The following is a 26,747-nucleotide window of genomic DNA, read 5'->3' on the forward strand; positions in this document are numbered from 1 at the left end:
GCAATGGTAGTTTTTGCGGGCAAACATTGGCTCTGGCATTGACCCAGCTTTTAACGGTATAAGGGCACAGACGACATTTTACGGCTTCTGAGAGACGACAGTAAAGTGGATCTAATGCACTTTACATTGTCAGCTCCACAACCCAAGGGATGTCTGAAAATCCAAGCCAGGAAAGCTTTTACGTAAGATGCTGTCATGAGAACACTGCTTGGTTGCACTTGACTTCAGTCTTGATAGTTTCTCCTTTTATTAATTTATGTGAGCATCTTGCGCAAATTGGGCTCTCCCAGTCTTTAACAGTTTGTCCCGGTTCAGTCATTTCCTCCCCCCCCCCGATAACAAACATGTCGCACCAAAAAAAAAGTCACAACACATGGCCAGAATTTATCATGCTTTAATAATAAAGATACAAGGACATTTGATGTAAACAAACCAGTATTGCACATAGCTCAGGCACATAACAAGTGTCAATTGCTTTAAAGCATTAGCTTATTTCTATGAACAATGCACAGGCTAAATAAAGCTCTACTCCCAGGAAAGAAAAAATAAATAAATGTACACTTCTTCACAAAACGAACAGTGAATTCACATTAACTTTGGCTGAAGATTTCTTTTTGAACAATAACTCAAAAAACTTGAATTTCCAAACCCATCAAAACGGAAAATAAATCAATCTTTGACCTGAAAATGTCATAATGTAAAAGAATTATTTTTTTTTTTTTTTTTTTTTAAACACAAACACCTAGGGACACCACAGGACAATGATAACACAACCATCTACCCAGATGATCAGTTTATACATGTAAATGATAAATAAATACATAAATAACCCCCTTCATAAATAATCCCATTCATGTCACCATTTTGCTTCAACTCATGGCAACTGTACAGTGCAAAAGTAAGTGTTGGAACCAAAATAACTGCATTGATATCAAGTGTTAAAAAAAAAAAAAAAAAAAAACGCAACAATCTCACAAATACAAATGCTTAAGTGCTTTTAGTTCAAGGTTAGGCGTGTGCATGCGGGGTGGAAGCCTTTACGCATTTGGCCTGTGAGCGACGTGACGAAGAGAGTGCAATCCCATGATGCAACAGCCCCTGATAAGAGCAGCAATGTTGTACACTGGAGCGCTTCCGTCCACACCGTGCCGCGAGTACAGCCAGGCCACTGTGGGTAGCACGGGTGCTGCCACTGCGACCAGATCCACCAGGAAGCTGTTGCTCCAGTAACGCTTGCCGGCCACATCCAGTCCTGGCGACAGACGACAAGGTTCCTCCTCACCGACACTAAAATCCAGCTCCTCCATGAACCGCCGGCTCTCTGCAGGGTCCGAGCAGCACGTGCCGGAATCGGTGGAGGTGTCGGGGCTCTCCGGGGGAGCAGGACTGGGCATTCTGGGTAGGGGAGGTGTTGGATCCGGGGGATTGGAAGCGAAGTCGGGCAAGTTTGGGAGACCCAGAAGACTGCTGCAGGCTGACAGCGCCGTGTCCCCCGCAGTCGCCTCGTGGAACTTGAGCAGCTGGAGGAGCAGAGCCTGCAAGTCTGGAGACAGGGGCATTATGTCGGTCTGGATTCCTTTATCTTCTGCGTTCGGCAGGGAACGTGTGCTCGAGGAGAGGGCGATGGTGGCGTAAGCGGTGTTTGGGAGAGGTGCAGTGGATTCGTCAATCCACTGTCCCTCTGACAGCATGGACACCTCAGGCCCAGACTCTGTCCCTGAACCCAGCTTGCCGCTAGAGTCCTGGCTATAATCCACTGCAGTGGACATGAAGACCTGCTCCAAAATGTCCGTTCTGTTGGCCATCTCATCGTTGACCAGCAGCCCGCTGTCCGCCATCGCCTCCGCCCCTTGGGTTCCCAGCTCCATCACGCCCTCCTCCTCCCCCCCCACCATCTTCTTCCCACCGTTATCGGGGCCGTCACAGATGAAGTCCAAGGTGTTTTCATCTGGAAGGTTGGAGCCGCTCTGGGCCAGCTCCATGCTTTGTAACAGGGACTCCAACTTCCTGTTTTGAATGTTGATGTCAATGAAATACTTCTGTATTCCCTTATCCTTCTCCATCAGGCTGCTCTTCATCGTTTCCACCACCTGACGCAGCTGCTTGATCTCTTTGCGAGCCTCTTTGAGGGACAGCTGAGCCTCCACCCGGTGACACTCCTCTTCAATCCAGTCTTCCCTCATCCTGCAGAGCTGGGCCTTAAGCTCCTCCACCTCTGTCTCTCTAATGAAGAGGGAAGAAAAAGTGTCCAGAAGTATATGTAATAGTTTGACATTTTGGAAAATATACAAATTCATCTTTCTTGCCGAGAGTTAGATTGGAGGATCAATATCACTCTCATATCTACGTATATGCTGAATATGAAGCTATAGCTAGCTGCCAGTTAGCTTAGCATAATAATACAAGCAGTAGGGAAGGAGTGATGCTGCATGGCTGCTGTTAGTTCAAGGATACTTTAAGGTTATGATAAAAACGTGTTGGATCTAAAAAGCAGTTTAATTCACAATTTGTGGAATGTTCTCGTTGTTAGCCGGCTATTGCCAAAAAAAAAAAAAAGTGTAGGGTGCAGTATAAGTGTAAGCATGTTGTGGTTCTTGGTAAGCTTTAAAAGTGCACCAGATTTTGTTACCTTTGGACAGAGCCAGGCTAGCAGTTTACATTTACATTTTTATGCTAAGCTAAGTGCCTGCAACTCCATATCTAACAGTCAAGATATGAGAGTGATAATAGTTTCATCTAACCTGCAAAAAAGTAAAGTGTATAATTTAATGGCAAACTATTACATTTATAAGGTGAAGCAAAACAAAGCATAAATTATACACCAAATTAGGTTGCTTTGTTTGTCTTATGTAGGCCTACAGTGCATATTTTTTGCAAGTTATAACTTTAGTGGTATCATGCAGGTTTTTAATCTAGTAATAGCTTAGTCATTTTCCAGTAGCTTCACACTTCAGCAAGATTTCAAAAGTTGACTGCAGTATGTGGAGATGACATCACAACCACAGTTTATCTCCCCGCCGACACAACCACTATCATCTTTTCTTAAACCCATAAAAAGCTACACAAGGAGTTTCTGTGCTGCTAAATCTGAACCAACCTGTCATGAACCGTGTTCTCTGCATCCATCAGTTTGCTCTTCAGGTGTCTGATGGTCACTTCCTTCTGCTGGAGAGGGGTGAGATACTGCTCTGGGTTCGGGGCTCTGATGCCATGGTTGTCTCCACAGGAGTGGTAGCGGCCCAGGCTCGCTCTTCTGTTGGTCAGAGAGACGTAATGACGGTTAAAAGGCAAGGTTTACCCCTTTTAAAACCAACGTTGTCCCATCACTTCCCAACTAGACATTTTAAAACCCACAGCAGAAAACAAACCCAACTTCGACACGTAAAAAGTAAAATCGCTCCCTGCTGACGGCAATTTGTCTGGCTGAGAGAGTGCCGTCAGGGCAGATGCTCTCTGAAGCCTGGAATTACTGTCTGACAGGATTACTAGCATGTAGACTAGGGGCAAAATAAAACTAAAATGCTGGTTTCTCTAAATACAAGCACTGTTTGGCAAGGAAATCAATCACCTAATGGAAAAAAACAAAACAAAAAAACATGCCTTAGCATTCAAATGTCCTTTTGCATGTCCCATGATCAGTGTTTTATTAAGCTCAAAGAGAACTGATAAAAGGGTTTGTGTTTTTTTTGGTACAGGATGAGTGGGTGGATTTGGACAATATGCAAAGCAGCATGTAAGCCCCTCTCTTCCACTAGCACAATATCCTAGCAACCTGGGATACTTGAGGCTTTGATGCGAGCGCTCTGCATCACTGCCAGAAATAGAAGCAGCCCAGGAGAAGGTAACATGCCAGAGGAAGACGTGTCACAGAACTCTGCTGGCAGCAGTGTCCTAAAGTGACAACAGTGGAGGCTTTTAAGCATTTATGGAAGCTTTAAACGTGAGATAAGAGGGCAGACTCTGCTGCTGCATAAAAACTCAAGACTGTGCATTGAATATTTGTAATTTATACTGCTGAGAGGATTTTAGGTTAAACCGTATGCAGGGCTGTGCTGTCAACAAACATAAAGCCTAAGAAGTAAACCTTTCAAGTAATACAGAGCCTGGAGCACCAGGTCAGAAATCCATGGTGGTTCCACACATGTTTGAGCTTCAGGCTATTCAATTTACACATACATTCTGAAATATTTATGACCCTGTTCTCTCCTCTAAACCAAGGTGTGTTCACTCCATTCCTGTTACCAATTGGATGAAGTACGTGGGGTCACTGTCTCTGTACCATATTTGGACATTTGCTCTATTAAATCCTCATTAATCCCAACCACAGCCAAATCATGACCGATATAATCCCAGACGGCTGCAAGAGAGGAAATGATAAAACAGTCTGAGCTTAATCCAGCCACCCACTGACTTATTATGCTGCACACGAGCCTGAGCCACAGTCCAAATCTCTCCAAAAATCGACTCGTTTCTCCCTGAAGCAACTTCAAAACCACAATCTTTGTTCTGTGATCATGGACAAGGACAAATCTGGCGCAAAATGAACCTAGGGGTTAATAACACGTGTACCGAGAAAGAAATCGCTATTTCTACACCACTAACAAGCCTCAAAATAGCACCACACTTCCACAGTAGCATAATGAGGGTCCCTACATGTAAACCGAAGCATTGAGAACTTTTTAGTGTACAGTTTATTAACTTAAGAGTTTAAAAAGACTGTACCATTCACGTATAAAAAGGCAGGCGCCATCTTGGGAAAACAGTCATGATCAGTTGAACGACGAACGCAATACTGGTTACACAGCATTTGTCGTTCGACTGGTCATGACCGCTTTCCCAAGATGGCGCCCGCATGTGTGTGAACGGTACTGTCTCTCTAAACTCTTTTTAATAAACTGTCTGTACACTTACAAAGTTCTCAATGCTTCGGTTTACATTTTGCGCTTGATTTGTACTTTAAGCCATGTTTGCGACCTGGAGGTGGGGCTGGAGTTGCAGCTGCTGCTGTTGGTTGAGGAGGCAGCCGTGGGAGGAGTCCTGTAGGGAGCGTAGAGCTCTGCATCGCGGTTGGCTGTAGGGCTCCCGGCTGGTTTGAACACTGGGAGCGGTCTGATGTGGGTGCTGCGACTTGATAAAAGAAAGCAAAATAAGTAGGAGAAATTGACATCTTAATGCATCAACACTCCCGTTTTAGTGTGGTTTCGTTTATGCCTTATCTAGTGGTGAACCCAGCAGATACCGATGATACACTATGAACCTCATACCCAGTGGTGGAATGTAACTAAGTAGATTTTCTCAAGTACTGTACTTAAGTACAAATTTGAGGTACTTGTACTTACTTAAATCTTTTCATACCACTTTCTACTTTTTACTGCACTACATTCATCTGACAGCTTTAGTTACCATTTACTTTGCACATAAAAGTGTTTGCACACAAAACACATGTAGTTCATAAAACCAAACAACATCCTACAAGTCCAGCTGAAATTATTAGACCATTAAATACACAACTGTTTGGATCGTTTCCAGTTTCTAAAATGGGAGGATTTTTCTGCATTGAGTACTTTCACTTTCAATACTTGAGTACATTTTCCTGATGATACATACTTTTACTTAACATTTTCAATGCAGGACTTTTAGATACTTTTAACAGTATTTTTACAGTGTGGTATTAGTAATTTTACTTAAGTAAAAGGATCTGAATACTTCTTCCAGCGTTGCTCATACCTGCGTGAAGAAGCTCTCTTTCCAGTTGAAAGGGAGGCGAGGCGCTCCCTGGTCTTCAGGCTGCCTGTGCTGCTGGAGGAGCTAAAGTCGGCCTCACTACCTGCGGGGAGAAGCGTCAAGTGTTTTAGTACCACCAGCAGACTCAAACAAGACAATGTCATTTTTAAAAAGCTGATATAACACAATCTTCCTCCTTGAATGAAAAGTTTAATTCATCAGAAATAAAATGCACCCTTGCTCACTCTGCTGCAGCCTCACTTGGTCTCGTTTGACCATGTGGCTAATGAGTGTGTATTAGCTAATGTAGCAAACTTAAGAGATGTTGAGTCAGTTTGCTGGCTTATATAATATCTCCTTTGTGTACACCATATTTAAACACTTAAAAAAATTATACATTTAAACAAAGTAAAACACATTGTGCCTCACCAAGAAATATTTGATATTGCCTGCTTTTGGTCCCATTCCACTCACTCCAAGTGGCTGCTGTTCAGAAAAAAAAGCTATAGTCTCACTTGAAGCCTCAACATTCAGCCTAACCTTTTTTTTCTCTTCAATTTCACCTGTTTTTCTGTGTTAATACTAGCCTCTCCTTTAATAATCACCATCTAACATATAGGTCTGTTAGGATCATGTGCAAAATAAAGCAGAACTATCAGGTTACGGTTTCTGTAAGCAAGGCTTCCATCAAGTCTCCCTCCCCCCATTACCAAATGGATAAACACTATCATTATACTACTCCCCATGATCTATACCCTTTCTTAGATTAATGGGAGTTTGAAGAGCAGGACATACAGATAAACCACTTACAAATGCATTACCACTCCAGAATTAGCCAATAACATCCACTCATTATGAGTAAAACAAGCTGCTCAAATGTCACAAGACAAGACACTGTAGGCTATATAAAAGGCCTCGGCACAGAACATCTCATTGTTTGTTCTTCATTAGTAAAGACGAAATTTAAAGCCATACCTGAGTAGCATCTTTTGCCATCAAACAAAATCATATTACTGCGTGCAGTGACGACTGTGACAAACAAAATAGTTCAAAACGTAAGTGATCCTCCACCACTTTGTGAGTCAACTGATGGTCTGTGCACATTCAATCAGTGTATACCAACCTCCTGCTAATCACCCTAATTGGCTAAGCTCCCAAACCTTTCCTGCAACCAATCAGCCTTCTTCTCCATCTTGACTCATGATAAGGCAGTTGTTTTTTTTCTTCTCCTTTCTCAGATTAAAAGTAGCGGGGGAGATTTCAGGATAAAGACTGGAGTGTGCTGTTTCTAAAATACATGTTAAGAAAGCACAGATGCGCAGATGACAATTCACTCTGGTTATTATTCTCCTTTTAGGCAAGCAGCTGCTTCCCGGCCAGTGTTTGTTCAAGTCAACATGCCAGGGAATCTGCTAGCTGCTGACATTTAAAAGACACAGTTATTGTACTTTGGTCTTTGGGGAACCACTGGCATGCAGAAGTATATACAGTGCTAAGCATAAGTCAATACACCCATGCTAAAGTTGACTAAAAAGAGGATTAAAAAGTAATCTTTTGGAAATTGATCTTAATGCCTTAATTAAAAAAATGAGGAAAAATCCAACCTTTAAGGGCACCAATTTTATTTGTGAATGAATAATGTATCGTAAATAAATAAATGTTCTTCCTTAAAATACAGGGGGCATAAGTAAGTACACCCCTATGTTAAATTCCCATAGAGGCAGGCAGATTTAAATTTTTAAAGGCCAGTTATTTCATGGATCCAGGATACTATGCATCCTGGTAAAGAGATGATAGAGAGAGGATTTTATGGAAAGTAGCCCATGCCAATCTCTAGGTATGGTGAAGGGGATGTGATGATGTGGGGCTATTTTAATTCCAAAGGCCAAGGGAACTTTATCAGGATGCATAGTATCCTGGATCCATGAAATAACTGGCCTTTAAAAATAAAAAAATATATTTTCACACATTATAGGATCCAATCATGATAGTGCAGGCCTGAGATGAAGATTTCCAATTTGTATCTGTATCTGTGTATTCGTCTTTACCTCTGGATTTCATGGCCGACCTCAGCTCCCTCTTGTGCCTCGGGGTGCTCCGTGGTTCGCCGCTCCACTCGGCCATCATCCTCACCCTCTTCACTTTGGTCTTGCGCTCGGGGAGTACGGGCGAGCCGTGGGCACTCTGCTCTGAGCCTGGCGGGGTTTTGGAGGGGGACACAGACTGACTAGTGGGGCAGCCGGTGTCATCTATTGTAGACAGGCACACAGACAGTAATAGCCAAGAACAGGCAGCGCAGGGGCAGGCAGCGAACACAGGCAGTCAATCAGAGCTCAAGGTCCAGCCTGGCTGCTATCTGACAGATAACGCGACAGCTTTCACAATGGCTACTCACTCTCAGAAAATACACAGTATACACATGCACACATACTGTAGCCTACATGCACACAGTGTGCATGTGTAGTCCTTTTGTTTCATTTGCTCTGTTTGTTAAGTGGATCACATCACTCCAGTTCTGAAGTCTTTGCACTGGCTCCCTGTCCCTCAAAGAATTGATTTCAAAATAGTTCTGTTGGTTTATAAAGCACTAAACGGTTTGGGGCCAAAATAAATTTCTGATCTGCTGCTACACTATGAACCACCCAGACCCTCTCAGGTCATCTGCTTGCTGTCCCCAGTGTCAGAACTAAACAGGGGGAAGCAGCGTTCAGTTTTTATGCTCCACATATCTGGAACAAACTCCCAGAAAACTGCAGGTCCGCCGCAACTCTCAGTTCTTTTAAAGCAACACCACAGCACTTTTCCTCTTCGGTCCCCCTACAGATTGGAAGTGGAATTGTCCATTACTGTTCGCATTCGAACTACAGATCCGCTACCCGATCTGGCAAACTTGCATAGTGCGGTTATAGCAAAGCAAATGCAGAAGTGCCGTTCACTCTGTTACGAGTTGATGAACCACTGAAAGGATTTTGGAAACATTATTTTAAGTTACAAAAGAATCTTTGGTGTTGCTTTAAGTCAAGGCTGAAGACCTTTCTTTTTGATGCTGCCTTTCTTTAAAATAATTGTCCATTTTTTATACTGCACTGTAACTTTTATTCTCGTATTTTATCTGTTTTAATATTTTTAAATGTTTTTAACTGCTCTTTTATGATTTATGTAAAGCACTTCAAATTATCTTGTTGCTGAAATGTGCTATACAAATAAAGCTGTCTTGCCTTGCCTTCCCTTAAGAAGGCCAATTTAAGGGATCATAAAATACACATAACTACATTTTCTGTTTGAGGTTGTATAATCCGACATGCTGTGCTAAAAAAATAAGTTAGAATATCTGAATCAAAGTAACTGCTTTCATGCAGTGGAGGAAAGTAACTAAGTATTTACTCAGGCACTGTACTCAAGAACAATTTTGAGGTATTTTTACTTTACTTACACTCACATTTCAGGAACTTGTTTTGGTGGAACATGTGTACATTCAAAAGTTGTTTTAGTCGTGCAACAGAAAACTCTGATTGGACAGATAGTCTAGCTAGCTGTCTGGATTTACCCTGCAGAGATCTGAGGAGCAGTTAACCATAGTCCTCATAAATCCACCAGAGTTTAGAACGCCAACACAAAGGAAGCCCAAGGCAACGGATATCCGGCCTGAATGAGTGAAATTGGGCGGAATTTCAGTTGGCAACGGAGCCATCCCGGAAGTGGAACGTCGTGGATATGACTAGGATTTACCCAACTAATCAAGAGCATTGCAATACAATCTTGCACCTGACAGCCTGTAAATGCCTTTTTCCCAGTGGTGTAGTCTAGTTTTTTGTAGTGAGTATACTGTCATTTTTTCCCTCCCAGCATTAGACTCGCCCGTTCCAGAGCGACGTGTCCCAGAGCGACAACCCCATAGGTTTTTTGTAACGTTACCGCGTAAAGCATCAGCCTCATCTGGCTCATTTTCTGTAGTTTCTGTAACGTTAACGTCTGCTGCAGTGTCATCTGAAGCGGCAGTATAGCTTCAGGGGCAGGCTTACCAAAACACTGAAAGAGTGTAGCTTAACTTTGCTTTCGTTTCATATATCTACTCTAGTGATTCACATTTGTTAATTTCAAAATTTGCGCAGAGAATGACTGCCAAGCAACTGTGAAAGTTCTCTCACAAAACAATCATCGTTACGTAACGGTATCCTTGCGTTTTTGTAAGTAGGTATACTGAAATCCTTGACCTTTCCTAGTGGGTATACTCTGTATACCTGCGTATCACGTAGACTACACCACTGCTTTTTCCCGCCATGAACTCAGCTGTCCTCAGATGGGAGCTGAACTTCTTACCAGAACAGTAGCTGTTGGTGTTGATGGTCCTTTTGGAGAGGTCTGAGCTGTACTCCTTCCCCTCCTCCTCTGAAAAAGGTGAATCGGACAGAGGCGAACCTTTGTCTTTTGGTCGGAAGGGATGGAGGACCAAACGCGGGATGCGGCTGCGGGGGCTTCCTTTCTCTGGTGACTTCTTTTCCTGTTCGAAGCAACATCTGTCAGAGCTGGAGGCAGGGATGCAACCACCCACCCACCTTGACTCAGTGTACCATCTTTTTCAGGATGGCAATATTTTCAAAGTCATAAAAGATTACATTTTGTATCTATTGTTGGTTGTCTGCCTTTTGATTATGCACATTTTACTCGTCTTTTTCTATTTTAAATTGCTTTAAAAAAAAAAAAAAAACACTTCTATTTGGAAAAGACTCAAATACAACATGCAGACATCTATCACCAATGGCCAGCTGCAAAAATAAGACTCACCTCATATTCTTGGAAGGGTCCCATTGTGCTTCACGCAGCGTTTTTCCTCTGTCAAATGAAAAAGAGGAGAAAAATCAGGTAAGTCATTTTGTCAGTGTTTTGCATATGTGGCAGCTTTTTGACGTGGCGCTCAAACCCTCAACAAACAAGGGCCCTCTGTCTGAACTCTGTTACGCCACTAAATCCCTCCCACCACACACACACACACACACACACACACACACACACACACACACACACACACACACACACACACACACACACACACACACACACACACACACACACATCCTGCCTGCCTGGTACAGATGGCACAAGAAGCCAAGAGCATGACTAACACACACTGAATTTATGACCTTATGAAACAAATTACCCACATTAACCCAGAGAAATAAACAGCCAAGTACCTTTTTAAACCAGAATCTGTAAAGTCATTTAACAGTCAAATGAAGGCAAATGAATTTAACAGCAAAAACAAATAAAAAGTGTAAAAATAATGAGATAAAAAGACTAAGAGTCTATAGCCATGCTAGTGGCTGAAGCACAGTGGTGCTTTGAGCTAAATATCTGCATGCTTACATCATACAGTGATAATGCTAGCATGTTGACGTTTAGCAGGTATATTGTTAACATCTTAGTTTAGCGTGTTAGCATGCTAACATTTGTGAATCAGCAAGTACAGCTAAGGCTGGTAGGAATGTCATTAGCTTTGCACGTATTTGATAAAAAAAAAAATCATTTTGACCTGAAGATGACCTGTTGCGCTATTTCAATACAAAACAAAAATGTCAACCTCATGGTGGCACAAGAGCAAACGTCAGGGGATCACCAAAGTCTTTAGGATCCATCCTCTGGGGACTATGAATGTACACAATTTTACGGCAATCCATCTAATAGTTGGTGAGATATTTCACGCTGACTCACAAATGTCAACCGCATGGTGGCACTAGAGTAAAAGTCAAGGGATCACCAAAGTCTTAAGGATCCATTGTCTGGGGACCATGAATGCCTGTTCACAATTTCCTGGCAATCCATCTAATAGTTGTCAAGATATTTCACTCTGAATCATAGTCTGTATACGAAGAGCTCTGAATCACAAATGTCAACCTCATGGTGGCACTACAGCACAAGTCTGGGGAAGTCTTAATGATCCATCCTCAGGGGACCATGAATGTCTGTACAAAATTCCTTTGCATTACATCTGACTGTTGTCAAGATTGTTCAGTCTGGACCAAAGTGGTATGCTGACCAATAGACTGACATTTCCATAGAACCATGCTAGCGTTTCCAAAAACAGTATAAAAGAGAAGAGAGTTCAGCGACTACACAGATACAGCTATAAAGAAGAAAGATTGCTATTACTCTTTTAATATTCTGGCTTTTTTTCGTCAAAGTCATCCAAGATTAGGATGATCAGAAGAAGCACAGTAGCAGATGAAAAGAATCCAACTTCAGTACAACACTCTAAGCTAAGCAAAACTACACCCACTCTCCTCATCCTCAATCTGTGCCATGACTGTGGGGCTGCCTGCCAAAAGCTACAAAGTGCTCCCAGCATTGATAATAGATGATGGAGTGATATTATATCCACTTTAAAAAGAAAGGTCACAAGTAGAGACCAAACTAGTAATAAACTTGGCAACACATTTCGTTCTGTACGTGCACATTTAAACAAGGTAGAAACATATTTCTTATTGATGATTTGAAGCTAAATAATGCAGAATTCCTCTCATGCTTGAATAAACTTCATACAATCACTTCACTTCCTCTCGCCTGTTGATTTCCTCTCAGCGGCGTTGCCTTAGGGGTCAGTTGCGTAAGTGCATGCGTTCTTGCCTTTTTTTGCATTGGGAATGATGTAAGGCCTGTGTGCTGCTGTCGCATCAGTGAACCCGAGCCTGTCTTCCCTTGCTCCATCCAGATGGTACATTGTTTTACATTTTGCCTTGATCATCTAACTTCCCCAACAATTCCCGAATCAATAACAGAATTATATCACTTGACCCAATATAAGTTATGTTCCCTTGTTGAGCAGCCCAGACTTGTGCAAAAACCCTCTTTCTTTCCATACCGAGGCCCAAAAGAGGATTGCAAAAATAGAGCAGAGACTCGTGGGAATCAAGCTCAAACCTCCTTTTATCAGACTCAAAAAATAGATTCGCGTTCTGGGTGGCCTGCGTCACCTTGCCTACAGTTTCACTTTTATTTTCAGGCATCCACAGTATCATCATGCTGGAGCATTGTACAGCTGCCTGGCACACTGGCACAGCAGAATCAGATTATAGGCACCAAAGCAGGGAAGAGCAAGCAGAGCCTTGCCCTAGCAACAGTCGTAGCAACCAAGGGAAAAAACGCTGCACGAAGGACTCAGGCTAGATGGGCCCAATTATGTGTAAATCTGTACAGTACACAGTGTAGGCTTCTGCTGCTCACCTTGAGATGCTGTTCTTCACTGAGAAAATATCTGGAGTGTGTCGCGGTGGTGTGTGGGTGTTCACCATTCAGCTGCACAGTGTTTTTCTCAGACTGAATAAACATTGTGTCCTTGAGCCAGCGGGTGTCAGCTTAGCTTCTATGCTATATAGTTATCCAAGTACTATGGACTTGTATTTCAGCTGTTTGTTGCCTAAGATTATGGTTTAATTTATAATAATTTGGAATATGTCGCTTTTTCAAAATAGATTTTGAAAAAAAGAGAAAATGAACTAATGATGAAGGCATCATGGTTATTTAGCCATGATGATGGGTGTTAAATTAAATCTACCAATGAGCCTGGGAGGACTATGTGCACTAATAAAGTGCTCGAAAAATAATAAGATCCGAAGCGAATGAATTTTGGGAGAAATAATTTAATAAACAGAGTCCTTGAGAGGAGAGAGCGGCGTTTTTCTTTCTTAGGAAGTGACTTTTATACTTTCATGCAACTAAAAGCAGCCATATGAAGGAATACCTGATGGCGGTGACATCAGAACTTGAAAAATAAAGATCAGCTGTAGCATCCTGGAGCCAAATCATTTAAAAAGGAATCATCTCCTATTATTTGTTCCGGTGCCTGGATGAAATAATAAGCTGATGGTCACTCAATAGTGTCAGCTTGTAACCTGAAACCCAGTAAGGTGGTTGGACACAGACGCCTGCCCAGGCATGCTCTAGTTAGTTAACAGGTTATCATAATTAGATTTTTCTTTTCTTTTTTATCTTAACTGTGGTTTCCATTGTGTTGATCCTGAACTAGCCCCTGTAAAGAAGCATTATGCCTTCAGCCGGATCCTCTGCTTGACTCCAGACAATGTTGATTGGCTGCCCACTGAGCGACAGGCTAAGCATTATCTAAGTTGCGAACACAGGATTTTCAGCTCTCTTAAGCATGACAAACTGCTGCACACTACCTGCGTAAGCAGTACACAATCACTCCTACAACTCAACCAAACACAGGAGTGCCCTGATTTACGAAGTAGAAATACCGGGAAAGGAAGACTTGGGTAAAAGCTGTCCGTCAGATGCTGAGATAACGCGTATATATGACTGGTAAACAAGTCTTTAAGCCTCAACTGAAGCTATTTCCCTGATCCAGATGGTCTACTTTTAAAACAGCATGGAGTGGGCGTGAATAATAGATTCCCTAATCCATCCCAGTCTATGTGCTTTCTAATGTTGATCATGCACATGGATTAAAGCTGTTTATTCCAATTTAACATTGACCCCATGATGCTCTCAGCCCATTTTGTTCTATTGACGTGTTTTTTTTCCCAGTGATGACGACATTTAAAGCGCGCTGATAAACTCCTAGGCGGCAGACTGTTGTACAGTTTTAAAAGGTGGGAGCTTAATGAACATCTATGTTCTAACACAGTAATTAGGGCTGGGTATCAGCAGTGATCTCCCGAAATCGATTCGCTTCCGATTCACAAGGTCCCGATTCGATCACATTTCCGATTCGATATCATATAGGTTCGAAAAAATTCAGTTACAATACCAATTTTGCTAGGATATAAAAGAGTTTCGTAGAGAACTTATGCTGTAAACTGTACGAGCAAGAAGCAACCCTCAAATATATATTTTTTTTATATTTTAATCATGCACTATGTTAATGCTTACATTAGGAATTGACCCCCATAAAGTAAGTACTTTTTTTCTTATACATGCATGGTGAAAATGCATGTATTAAAAGATCGATTTCTTGATTTTTTTAATCTATCACTCAAACAAAAAATCGATTTTAATTGGTATTTTGAAAATGGAACGATTTCACTCTTTTTTGAGCAGCACATCGTTAGCAACACTTGTTGTGAGCTCATCAACCCTTAAACAGACTGCATCATCATTGCATGATGTCATGACTGAGTAATCACTTCATCATTCCAGGGAGCATAAAGCATATTGCAACCAATACCAACACTGATAAAATTGTTTTCTGATAGTCCAGAAGATGTTAATCAAGCTTGTATCATACATAAAAACACAGCTGACTGCTGTGATAAACCCTACAGAATCTTTTTTTTATGCATCATATGCTTCCACATGGACAATGTATGGTGCTAAAACCTTTACAAAATACATGAAATTATCATAATAAACTCAATGTAACATTTTTTAAAGAATATATCAGCCATCAAATAGAACCACTGCTCTTACCATTGAAAAGACCCTCCCATGTGTTTCCATGTTTACATGCCTGCCTTTGTTTTTCACATCACTTCAGAGCCATTTTCATTGTTTATAATGAGATTTTCATGTCCTAATATCCACTGACAATGACAGCATCTTCTCCCACTAGATTTTTATTCTATCGTGTTGTATCCAGCAATGGGGATTTTTTGCTTTGCTTCATCTGGCGCCTCCACACTTGCTGCCTGGGCATGTTTTTCCCCCGGGAGATGCCTCTAGACTAAAGGAACGCGAAGTAGGCTACGACATAGGCTATGGCTATACCAATGGTGATGTAAACATCCAACTTCAGACCTGATGGGTCCACATTGAACCCAGAACCGCCTACAACATTCATAATGTGTGCGAACATTTGGATGACTCGACAAAAGACTCGTTCTTGAACTTGTAAACAGCTCCTCCTCAGACAAACTATTCCCACCCTGTGTATAGTTTAATTTCATTTCGTTCTTTTTTTCTTTTCTTTTTTACCTAATGGTAATAATAGATTGGTTTGAAATACTTTTTTGGTGAAAGGAGAATAAATGAAATGCTTGCCTGGATGTGTGATGGTGGTTGCTCTCAGAAGGATGCTGGTGCTCCGGGGGTGCCTGCCTCTCTGCCTCTCTGCCTCTCTGCTGCTCGGATGTCGGCTGGAGGAGAGCTGTGTGCACACTGAGGACACACACGATTGGACAAGATGCGAAACCACTGACAGTGCACGCGCAATATGACGACCATCCCATAGTGTGTTACATAACGCATGAGGCGTTACTTAACCACGCGCTCCCCTCTATCATTTAGAGCCATACGATGCAGACAGTCACACGTCGGTTATATGTGACATGTTTACATGAAAATCGGGCACATGGCATGTCTGTCAACATATGATGTAAATCTAAATGTACGTTGTCCCTATGTTTTTTTTTTCCTCAATCTAATAGGTGTTGTTGCATTTTACCACATGACATACGCCACAATACATTATTCATAAATGCACATTCTAATATATGAATATGTGAAAATCGCCAAAATCAATACTATGTTTTGAGTTCTTGCATGGACTTGTGGGATATAATATTTCCTTTAAGGTTATTTTTTTGACAGAGTCACGCTAAAATGCACAGCATGACATGTAGGCCTAGCATATGTTCAACACACAACACAGGAGCTCCATTTGTACAGTGATGCGCGTGTATGTGCGCGTGTGTGTATGTGTGCCTGCGTGCGTTTTGTGTGCGTGTGTGCTTGCATCTGTCTGTGTGTGTGTGCGTGCGTGCGTGCGTGCGTGCGTGTGTGTGTGCGTGCGTGCGCGCTGACTTCCTCTCAGTGTGAGAGCGTGTTTGCTCTCCATGGTGCTGAAATCAGGGAGGTGGGTGCTGCTCCTGTCCCAATGTATATATCACTTATATTCGCCTGCGCTACGGTGACCGCAGCACTTGCATATTCTGTACTATAGAAACATCATGTTCGCCTGAGCAACTACGTCATGTAATAAAAACGGGGGAATTGTAGTGCCCGATTGACAGTCACTCTAGCTCTAGCCCATAGTAGGACTCAAATAATGCCATAGGCATACTGGTTATTTCACAGAAATAACCAGTATGCCGTACGTTAATGTTAATGTTGTGTCTTCGTCAAGTGTGTCAGATTGGGTTCTAAAGAAGCACTGGACACTGGCAATTGTTAGCATGTGACTTATGAGCAGCAGTTTGTCTTCTTATCACTGAGGCCCTCTGCTGGAACCAGATAATGTCAGACTGTGGGAGGCTGCCGGTTAACACAGCTAAATGGATTGCCATGAAGATCCCCATCACTATGACCTCTGATCACTGCCTAAAGCTAGTGACACAGCCCTCCACGCCAATCTAAAGCCCACGCCTAGCATTGTTGCTCCGTGATCTTGCATTATTGTGCCTTGTTTCTTTTCTTTTTTTTTTTCGGTTAAAAAGAGCAAAGGACTGTAATAGGCCATGACAAATGACTGCGTGTTACAATACTATTTGATATGGCGGAGTTTACTTTAAAGAGTCAGAAAACCTTTAGAATATTTATCTAAACACAGTATGGCACGGTTTGGAAATTACAAATGTAGCCCTACAAATACATTACAAATCTTCCATCTGTTGGTGGCACGTGCATCTTTCTGGTTACCCAGACCATAGACTGTTAGTCTATGATCCGGACACAGCCCTGGTGATGCATTTAGGTAACATGGGGAAAACATTTTCCTACTTGATTTTTCTTTCGTTCTGCAGTGAACCCTGGTGTCACCTCCTGAAATGTAACTGCGGGCCACAAAGAGAGGCCTGTGCAGAAGGGTTGGGAATTATATGTATATATTAATGAAATAAACGACTTATTCTTTACCATTTGAGATGACAACCCCTCAACTCATTGTTACATTTTATGTTTTTACATCGACATGTTCCCTTTGCTATGAAAAAAAAAAAAAACAAGTCCGCGCGTGAAAGCTGATCAGGATTAATGGACGAGGTTAAAACAATTTGAACGATGGAGCACTGGCCTAATACTGCACAATTGAAACGGTGTCCTACGATCAGATTTCCCCAGAGGACGTGAATGCAGCGTTTGTCCTCGTTTCTTTGTTTATATGGGAGACATCGGGTTGTAATAAATGGCAATATCCACTAGAGGTCACTGATGTTATTTAAAAGGTGTTGATGCTTTGGAGTGACTCCACATCGGAGCTAAAGCGGGTTTACTGTGATCACATCTTCAGGTTACATTTAAATGCACGAGGCATCTACCCGCAACTTATCGAACCGTGGCTCTGTTTCTGAGAAGTCGATTCTCTGCTCTTTAAATGCCATCCGCTCAACACTAAAGCAACTACTGAAATTCCATTTGCCTTGTTATATATTCAGTCCATAGAATTTACGAAAATCTCTAAATAACATCAAACCCAGTTGCAAAATGCATGTCTTTAAATAACACCGCTGCTTTATGATCACCTAGTGCACACAGTGTTTTCAGTCTATCTGTGCGTAAAATCTAATCTAATCTGACGTGTCCTTGGAAGTTTACAGACTCTCACAGACTTTGTGATAAGGAGCACTATAACTGTTTGAGTTTCTCTGAAAATTGTGTGAACCTACATATACTTTGGTCAACTTTATAAACTTGGTAGTAACAGAAGTAGCTCTATGTGCTTATAGTCTAAGTCTTTGAGAAATGATCCACATTGACAATAGTTTAATTTCATTTCAGATTGATTCACTAATTGATATCACAAGTTAAGTCATTGTCATCCAAAATAAAGTTAACCATTATTCCCTATGGACGGTGTATATAAGTTCAGCAATTGGCTGCTGAACCCACCACCAACAAAAACTCTCGTGTCTGTATCTTGTGGCGATCCGTTGTCTCTACTGCGCGTCTGTTTGGAAGGTCTGTGACATGGAATTGTTTGGGAAGCCCTGCACTGAGCGACCATGTGGGCGTGTTTCTCTCGGCCCAGCAGTCTCCGCTCTTGTGTGTAGTCCAGAGCGCAAAACGCACTTCTTCTGGTGCGACCGGAGGGCGCAAAAGTAGCAGTTCTCCGACACTGACGCGCACACCATCTCCAACTCCGGCGGCCCTCTGAATCCAACTTCACTGAGCGGGAAATAACGAGTTTCTCAATAACTCCCGGTGACTCTTCCAGCCATGGACGCATCTCGACTCGTAACGCTATATCTGTGCCTGCTCCTTTTTTTCCTTGGGAATATACCGTGTTTCCAGTCTGCTGCTATCATCTCTCCCTCTGCGCCGAGAAGAAACAGGGGAGCCCGGATCTCTCATCGGGACGGACAAAGGTCATCCAAAATCCTAAAAGACATCTTCGCGTCTACGCACCCTATCGAGGGCCATCACAAAGAAGACCTAAAGGACTCTATTGTGCCGCATGAATACATGCTCTCCATATACAGGACATACTCGGCTGCAGAGAAGCTCGGACTAAACGCAAGCTTTTTCCGCTCCTCTAAATCTGCCAACACCATAACAAGTTTTGTGGACAGAGGAACAGGTTGGTTTCAGTCCGCTGCCAGCTCCATCAGCTCATTCTTGCATAATTCTGTGGCACAGTTTCTCCTCAACTGACTTGTCTAATATTCTCCTCTTGTATAGATCTGAACCAAATGGGACTAAACACTACAGTCATGCATAAAAAGTATAGAAAAACACGCTCGCAGCGGCAACTTTTACGCACGTTTTAAATCAGGCAAGAATAATGTGCAAAAGCACTTTTACGCGCAGAAAATATCAATAAAAAATAAGAATAACTGTTCAACAAAAGAAAAGTCTAGAAAGCTGCAGGATTATATGTTGTTTATGAGCAGTGCTGTGGTTATAGTCGGATATGTTTGCCGCACAGCCGCCGAAACGTAACCTTTTCCAAGTATTAACTTATATTACGCTTAAATTAACCTCTGGGCAACACGACAGTAAAACACTAATTAAGGCGCTCTAAATGAAGGCTGTAAATCACTGTCAGTGCAGGCTGCAGCCCAAACTGTTCTGCTCCCAACCTCCACGTGAATACAGAGGAAAGTTTTTTTCAGTAATATGAGAGCACTAGGTGGTTGTTTCATTTTCGATTTTTATAAATAAATCTCCAAACGCAAACACCGTGAAATAAGCCCGAACATTTTTAAATACAAACCCAGGTTAACCCCCAAATCCGGTACATATTAGAAAAGTACAATCTGTTGCCATTATGGTGCCCAGTTGGGCCAAATTATGCTGACAAAGGGAGCCGGGGGCCCTGGCAGAGCGGCTCGGTGTGAGAAGCAGGTGTTTGGGTCAGTTAACATGTGTTACTAAGTGATTTGACTGGCCTGCGAGGACAAACACAATCTGATAAACACAAACACATCCAACACACACAATGGGACATCAGCCGAGTTAATCTTTGCAGGGGAAATAAAAGCTATCTTTGTTTGCGTTCCCTCCGGTCTGAAACACTCCGAGACAGCGCGCTGCAAAAAAAATAACCATCATTACGACTTATTTAGTCCTGAGTAAATCACATTATTATCTGTCTACTTGTTGAGGTGCAACTGCAATTATTTCCAATGCAAATCAACTTTGCTTTTCAAGCGTCATGTTCAGTTAAATGTACTTTTAAAAAAAAAAAAACTATTACAAGGTTTGATACTTATTGCTAAAAATAAACCAACTGCATTGAAAATAAATGGAGTTCTCTCACACAGTTGCTCGTTTTCAGAGGAAAAACAAGACGTTTTAAGAATGAATATGAAGCTAAAAAGCTCGTCCGTGTGGGCATTTCTTGCAGTGTGAACTAATTTTTATAGGAAAAACGCCTCACTTTCTCCTGTGATTTTGATGTGATGTGTCACTGGCTCTGACCCCGAGCTGGACCCTCTGAGAGCTGCTTGGCATCGAACGGCTGATTGGAATATTTGAACTCGGTGATCTAATTGAGTGTTCATGTCATAACATATCAAACGCTGTCTATTCTCCCATAATGACCCAGCTCGGCCACGATGGGCACATCACCAAAAAAATGAATGAGCACTTCCTCCGCTGTGAAGTGGTTCGTATTTTTTTACTGCGGAACCTCCCTTTGCGACCGCCACTTTAATTACGGAAAATTATTTTTTTTCCTTCCCGTTCTTTCAGCTCAAGCGACTTTGGTTTCTTTTAGGATCCCTCCCAGCGTCCCCTAAGTGTTGCACTGCATTAACCTGCAGAATGAACCTCAGCTGGGAGTTGTCGTTATTTAAATCGCCTCCATCGGGAAAGAAATGCACATGGGGGCAGCTTTCGACGCGTAAAGTAACAGGTTTTACGTCTTTTACGCATTATTCATCCAAGCAGAGACAGGTTTTACTGAGTGCGGCTATGATCCACGGCTTCTTTGGCTTTTTGCACTTTTTTGTAGGTAAATGAATGTTGCTTATAAAACCAGGCAGGGTGTTTCCTGGAGGTCAGAAAAGGCAAGATCAGAAAAGAATAACCCGAATCTGAAAATTAGTTTTGGCACTTGGGGTAACTCATTAAAGCGCAGATGGCGCAGTCCGGCCTCTCTCTCCCTCCTCTCTCTCTTTCTCTCTCTCTCTCTCTCTCTCTCTCTCTCTCTCTCTCTCTCTCTCTCTCTCTCTCTCTCTCTATCTCTCTCTCTCTTTCTAAACAGAGGCATACATGACAAAAACATGTTTTGCATTTGTTCAAATACAAGCAACAAGGTCAAATAAAAGTGCACAGGATGCCGTTTTAGTACTAAAGTCCACCGCATTCTCCCCCCCAATTATCCACCTTCAAGCATCTTACGCGTAATGGAAAAATGGCTTTTTACGTAATAATGAAATTAAGAAAACTCTCTTTTTTAAAAACTGTCAACAAGAATATCTCTCGATAACTCCAACAGTGTGTTCAGTAAGTCAGTCAGTCAGTCAGTCAGTCAGTCAGTCAGTCAGTCCATGCAGGCAGGCGCGTTTTAAGGGGAATGTTGTCGTTGGCAGGATGAGATGAAATATAAGAAGGGAAGTGCTTTAATGAGGAAGTTGGGAATTCAGAACTGTTAATTATTTGGTGAACTTGTATTCGATTAGTTTGAGGTCTTATAAAAAAAAAGGAGAAAAAAAGAGAATCCTAATGCAGACCATACGCGCAGTCACTGAAACGAGCACACGGTTTCAATCTGCTTTTACTGTTTGACTCGGCAGGGTTCACGGAGGGAAACTGACAACTAGATTCAAATATCTCTTTAGAACAAGCTTTACAAATCACATCACAGGGGTGTTTAGATGTAGCATGTCACTTGTATTCATCTATTTCTTTTTTTTTTCCAGAAAGAAATGGAGACAACCAACCGAGGCACCATGCTTTTATTTTACAGGAAAAAAAAAAAAAAGACCACATATCATCCATCTCAACAAGCAATTTAATTCCGCATTTAGGTTTTGAACATTGGGTTTTTAATAAGTAGAACAATGGGACACGTACTGTAAAAGAAAAGATTTTACTCATCCCAAACGTAAATCAACTTTTTCTTTCTTGAACTTAATGCCATATTCTTGATAAATTCTGCCCCCGGATTCTGCATTTGCTCAATCGAAGAAAAAAAAAAAAATGCAGGAAATAAAAATATTTCATTCCTATTTGCGGAATTGTTTTCGTTTTTCATAAGAAGGAAATAGGCTATATAAACAGAAAATGTTACAAAATAGCTTGTTATAGCGGCTTGTTTTTGGGAGCAAAACCGCGAAAATGTTCATTGGGTCTATACTGCAATAAGCTGCAGCTTGACATGAATGATAACATGCTAAACATAAATCATTTGGATCCAAAAACGTATTTTGTAAAAACCAGAGACACTGTAATGAAGAGATTGAACGTGTTGTTGTAAACGCTATAACGCAGTGTTATATTCCAGTCCCATTGATTCGCCTTGATGGGATATTTGCAGGCCTCCTGGGTCTCCAGCAGGGAATAATGCATTAATTGTGTATTGTTCAGTTGAGTGTACAGTATGTCGCCTTTGGTCCGTTGTGTCTGGCAGCACCCAGGGGCCTTCACATCACTAGGTCCCTTGTTTTTTTTCCTTTCTTTGCTTTAAAACTCTGCAAGAGCTCTCAAGAAAAGCAAACTACATTAATGTTCTGACTGCCGCTTAGATTTAAGACCTGTTAAGAGTGTAAAAAAGGAAAAGTTTTCTTCCACTCTGTCAAAGAGCTGGAAATTCATAATCAATCTGTCATCAAGTGAAATGAAAGCAGAGCTATTTTCATTAAAGCATGCTGGCTTTAATTAAACGTGGCGTGGCATTCACATTTCGCCATTTCGAATGCATTGGATTATTGTCACTGCAATATCAAAAACGAATGCTGGCCCAGATATTCCTGTATGTGACGTGACATTGTGTACTTTGCATCACAATATCATTTTGCATCACAAATTGTTCATGTGCAAACAAAATTTGCGTGAAATGAAATCAAGACATTTGGGGAACTGGAATTTTAGGGAGGAAACCTGGCAGCAGGTTCTTGTAAACTTAGCCCTCATGTAGCCTTTAGCTTTATCAAAACATGGACTATCAAGAGAATGATGTTAGAATGTAATCAAGTTACAGCACATACAGGGAAGTAATGCACAATATAGTCATGGAGTTTTTTTTTTTTTGTTTTTTTTTTTTTTTTACCAATAATTATAATAACTGTGAGTTTTTTTTCATTCTCATCCAAACTGAGGACTTGTCAGCTGTAGTTTGTTTCAGACAGGTTCAGGGTGGACATTTGAATAACAAGGGAGGGAGAGGGAGAGAGAGAGAGAGAGAGAGAGAGAGAGAGAGAGAGAGAGAGAGAAGGCCTCTGGGGTAGAATGTGCCCCCCCACCCCTCCCTCCCTCTGAACACTGTACACCCTAAGTGAATCTGACTGCAATTATTTTCTTCTTTTATCCTTGCAGACGATCTTTTGCACTCTCCTCTGCGAAGACAAAAGTATCTGTTTGATGTCTCAACCCTTTCAGACAAAGAGGAGCTGGTCGGGGCGGAATTAAGGATATTCCGGAGAGCGCCCGGGGACGTGCAGACTTCCTTGCAGACGACGGGCCTCTACGACATCCAGCTGTACCCCTGCCGCTCGGACCGGCTGCTGGACTCCCGGTCTCTGGACCCGCTGGACTCCACCAAGGCTGGCTGGGAAGTGTTGGACGCGTGGGAAATGTTTAAAGCACACCAGCATCACTATCATCCCCACCACCCCCATCATCATCACCACCACCACCATCCCTATCAGCAAGGGAACCAGCTCTGCTTCCAGCTCCGCGTCACTCTCCGCAAATCCAACACCGAGGTGGACCTGAGGCAGCTGGGGCTGGGAAGGAGCGGCCGGCCCCAGCAGGAGAAGGCCATCCTGGTGGCCTACACCCGCTCCAAGAAGCGGGAGAACCTGTTCAACGAGATGAAGGAGAAGATCAAGTCGCGGAGGTCGGTCGGCGAGAAGGAGGAGGGGGCGGTGGCGGGGAAGGCGGCGGCGGAGGAGGGGGTGGGGGTGGCGCTGAGAGGGGTAAGAGGAGAGGGGCCCCGGCGGCGGCGGAGGACCGCGCTGACCAATAGGCACGGGAAGAGGCATGGGAAGAAATCCAAATCCAGGTGCAGCAAAAAGGCGCTGCACGTGAATTTCAAAGAGCTGGGCTGGGACGACTGGATCATCGCGCCTCTGGATTACGAGGCGTACCACTGCGAGGGGGTGTGCGACTTCCCCCTGCGGTCGCACCTCGAGCCGACCAACCACGCCATCATACAGACGCTCATGAACTCCATGGACCCCAACAGTACCCCGCCCAGCTGCTGCGTCCCCACCAAGCTCAGCCCCATCAGCATCCTGTACATAGACTCGGGCAATAACGTGGTGTACAAACAGTACGAGGACATGGTGGTGGAGCAGTGTGGGTGCAGGTAGCGGTCCTTATATAATATACATAAAAAAAAAAACTTTAAAAGACAGAGAAATCAAAGATAAGTCTTGATGGGTCCCAGGTTGAAGATGTAAAGCCCTCACAGGTCTGACATGCTTTGACGCATGACGCGCCTTGTCTTTATTGAAAAGGGATGCACACAGTGGCGATAGCTGCTATTGTTTCAGACTCAGTACAGTCACAATAATTCACACTCTCTGCCTTAACGCGTTACGCCTTCATTCCCATCCACGCAACAAGTCATCACTCATCAAACGGGCTTCTGTTTCCCAGTGAGTGAGGCGCGTCCATTATGGCACAAGGGATGGGTACAAGGCGAGATGCACGGGGGCCTATTGAGTGCGACTGTGCACCTGTTCGTGCCGAGGCCAGAGGACAGTGGGCTTTGCCTGTCAGCGCTTTATTGTTGCAGCTCTGCCGTGTGATCCTGCCAGCCAGGCCGGCCTCTTTTGGGTATGTGCATCCAGGCCGTAATTGCCACTGTCCAGCTGGAGTCATTACAGGCCCGAGCAAGTGCCTGTTTTCCAAATAAAGGGGGTGAATGTCTAATCTACCAAACACACACACACACACACACACACACACACACACACACACACACACACACACACACACACACACACACACACACACACACACACACAGAGACTGGTCTGAGGAAAGGAGATAAGATGGTGATGGTAATGCCTTCAAGAGATTTTTGCCTTACTGGAGAGCATTTGAGAGGCGCTGGGAGAGGCGTCATGCGCCTTTGTGGACAGAAAGGACACAACACCAGGCTTGTGCCTGACTGGGGCCCTGTTGTAAAAAAATAAAATAAAATAGCACACAAATTTGAGGCGAACTTTTTGCTCAAAAGTCTGCATCTTTACGAAATGCACTTCCACGCCTGACTGCGCCAAGGACCCGCGCCGGTCAGCGAGAGTTGTCTTTTCTGATGACGACAATATAAGAAAAGAAGACTCGCAAACGAGACGATATTTAAATGCACATTAGCTTTGAATGCACTGCTGTTCATTATTAATTTTTTTTGGAGCTGTAAATATTTGTACAGTCGAAAACTTTACAAAGTGCAACGAATGAAGAAATGAGGAAACGGCATTTCTTTGTAAATATACAAAATGCACTCAAATCGGTATAATTTCTATTCTATAATTATTTTATTATTTGTGATGTACAGAGTTCCATGATAATCATATATTTCTTACATTGATAAGAGTAATTTAAGCTGTATTCGATATTGTTCTTGCAGAGGGTGGAAAATACCATTATTAATGTCTACCTCATAATTGCATATAGGATCAGAGTTTTGAGGTGCATTCAGTTAGAGTGTAAAGAGCTTTTACAATGATATATAAGATCATTTATATACATATATTACTGGATACTATTCCACACCATTACTGTACAAATAAAATTCAAAACTAAGTCTACCAGTCTGGTACTTCTGATGTTTAATGCAAACCCCTTTTTGTGCTTTCATTTCATTCATTTTAAATGTTTTTAAGAGTCTGACTTCCCTAAAAAGTACAAAAACAAGAACACACAATCTTTATGAGGGAATAGGAGGCCAAGAACTTGTCTTTTTATCAATGGATTAAAAATGTAAATATATATATATATATATATATATCCCAGTCAGAAGTTTGGACACATTTTCTCATTCACTTGAATGGGAAAGTGGGTGCAAACTTTTGACTGGTACTATCTGTATATGTAGACCTGAATAACTTTCTATACTCTGGTTCTCAAGCCTTCAACCATGCGTACTTGAGAAGCAAATCCTATTCTTTTCTTAAATGTGCTTAAATGACACACACATCTTAACAAAACATGGTTGAACATCATATTGAATGGCATTTTATGAAAATAAACTACTATATTATGGCAATTTTAGACCCTTCTAAGTAGTTATAGAGAATTTCTTAGCTTTGGTTTCCTCAAAATCAACACCAGAATCCCCCAATAAGATGTGTACAGTGCATATGGAGCACATATGCCTTTGCTTCAGGTATGCTAATCTATTCTCCCCTTTGTAAACAGTCTCTCATCATGGACAACAAATGTCATCATTTAGTGACAGGCTGGCTCAGGGTTGTAACCATGTAAACATATGGTGACCATCCACGTAGAAGAAGGAAGTC

The 26,747-nt window shown here is 42.3% G+C and overlaps 2 protein-coding genes across 6 annotated transcripts; one reads left to right on the top strand and one right to left on the bottom strand.

Annotated features, from left to right (window-relative positions):
- Nucleotides 1-378: 378 nt before the first annotated feature.
- On the bottom strand, nt 379-15,893 carry sybu (syntabulin (syntaxin-interacting)). 5 transcript variants are annotated; one of them, XM_031322778.2, is made up of 8 exons: nt 15,715-15,893; nt 10,510-10,557; nt 10,045-10,225; nt 7,773-7,919; nt 5,728-5,827; nt 4,975-5,127; nt 3,098-3,253; nt 379-2,223 (listed from the first exon to the last, which is right to left on the bottom strand). In XM_031322778.2, the coding sequence occupies exons 2-8, from the start codon at nt 10,531-10,533 to the stop codon at nt 1,038-1,040; spliced, it is 1,947 nt and encodes a 648-aa protein (XP_031178638.1). In that variant the 5' UTR covers nt 10,534-10,557; nt 15,715-15,893; the 3' UTR covers nt 379-1,037. The 5 variants fall into 5 exon arrangements, with proteins under 5 accessions (XP_031178638.1, XP_031178637.1, XP_031178636.1 ...); XM_031322777.2 differs by having other exon boundaries at nt 7,773-7,973; XM_031322776.2 differs by having other exon boundaries at nt 7,773-7,973; nt 10,045-10,250.
- Nucleotides 15,894-18,634: 2,741 nt separating this feature from the next.
- gdf6a (growth differentiation factor 6a) lies at nt 18,635-26,031 on the top strand. The gene is made up of 2 exons (XM_031322782.2): nt 18,635-19,186; nt 23,590-26,031. The coding sequence occupies exons 1-2, from the start codon at nt 18,826-18,828 to the stop codon at nt 24,585-24,587; spliced, it is 1,359 nt and encodes a 452-aa protein (XP_031178642.1). The 5' UTR covers nt 18,635-18,825; the 3' UTR covers nt 24,588-26,031.
- Nucleotides 26,032-26,747: the final 716 nt, after the last annotated feature.

This window comes from Sander lucioperca, chromosome 10, assembly GCF_008315115.2.
Source record: "Sander lucioperca isolate FBNREF2018 chromosome 10, SLUC_FBN_1.2, whole genome shotgun sequence".
Classification (NCBI taxonomy): domain Eukaryota; kingdom Metazoa; phylum Chordata; class Actinopteri; order Perciformes; family Percidae; genus Sander; species Sander lucioperca.

Coding starts and splice junctions, on each gene's coding strand:
- sybu (XM_031322776.2), bottom strand. Junction 5,828..7,772: donor GTCGGCCATGAAATCCAGAG/GTAAAGACGAAT, acceptor TTCTCCCCGCAG/GTAGTGAGGCCGACTTTAGC. Junction 5,128..5,727: donor AAGAGAGCTTCTTCACGCAG/GTATGAGCAACG, acceptor TCTTTTATCAAG/TCGCAGCACCCACATCAGAC.
- gdf6a (XM_031322782.2), top strand. CDS start 18,826: ATGGACGCATCTCGACTCGTAACGCTATATCTGTGCCTGCTCCTTTTT. Junction 19,187..23,589: donor TTTTGTGGACAGAGGAACAG/GTTGGTTTCAGT, acceptor TTATCCTTGCAG/ACGATCTTTTGCACTCTCCT.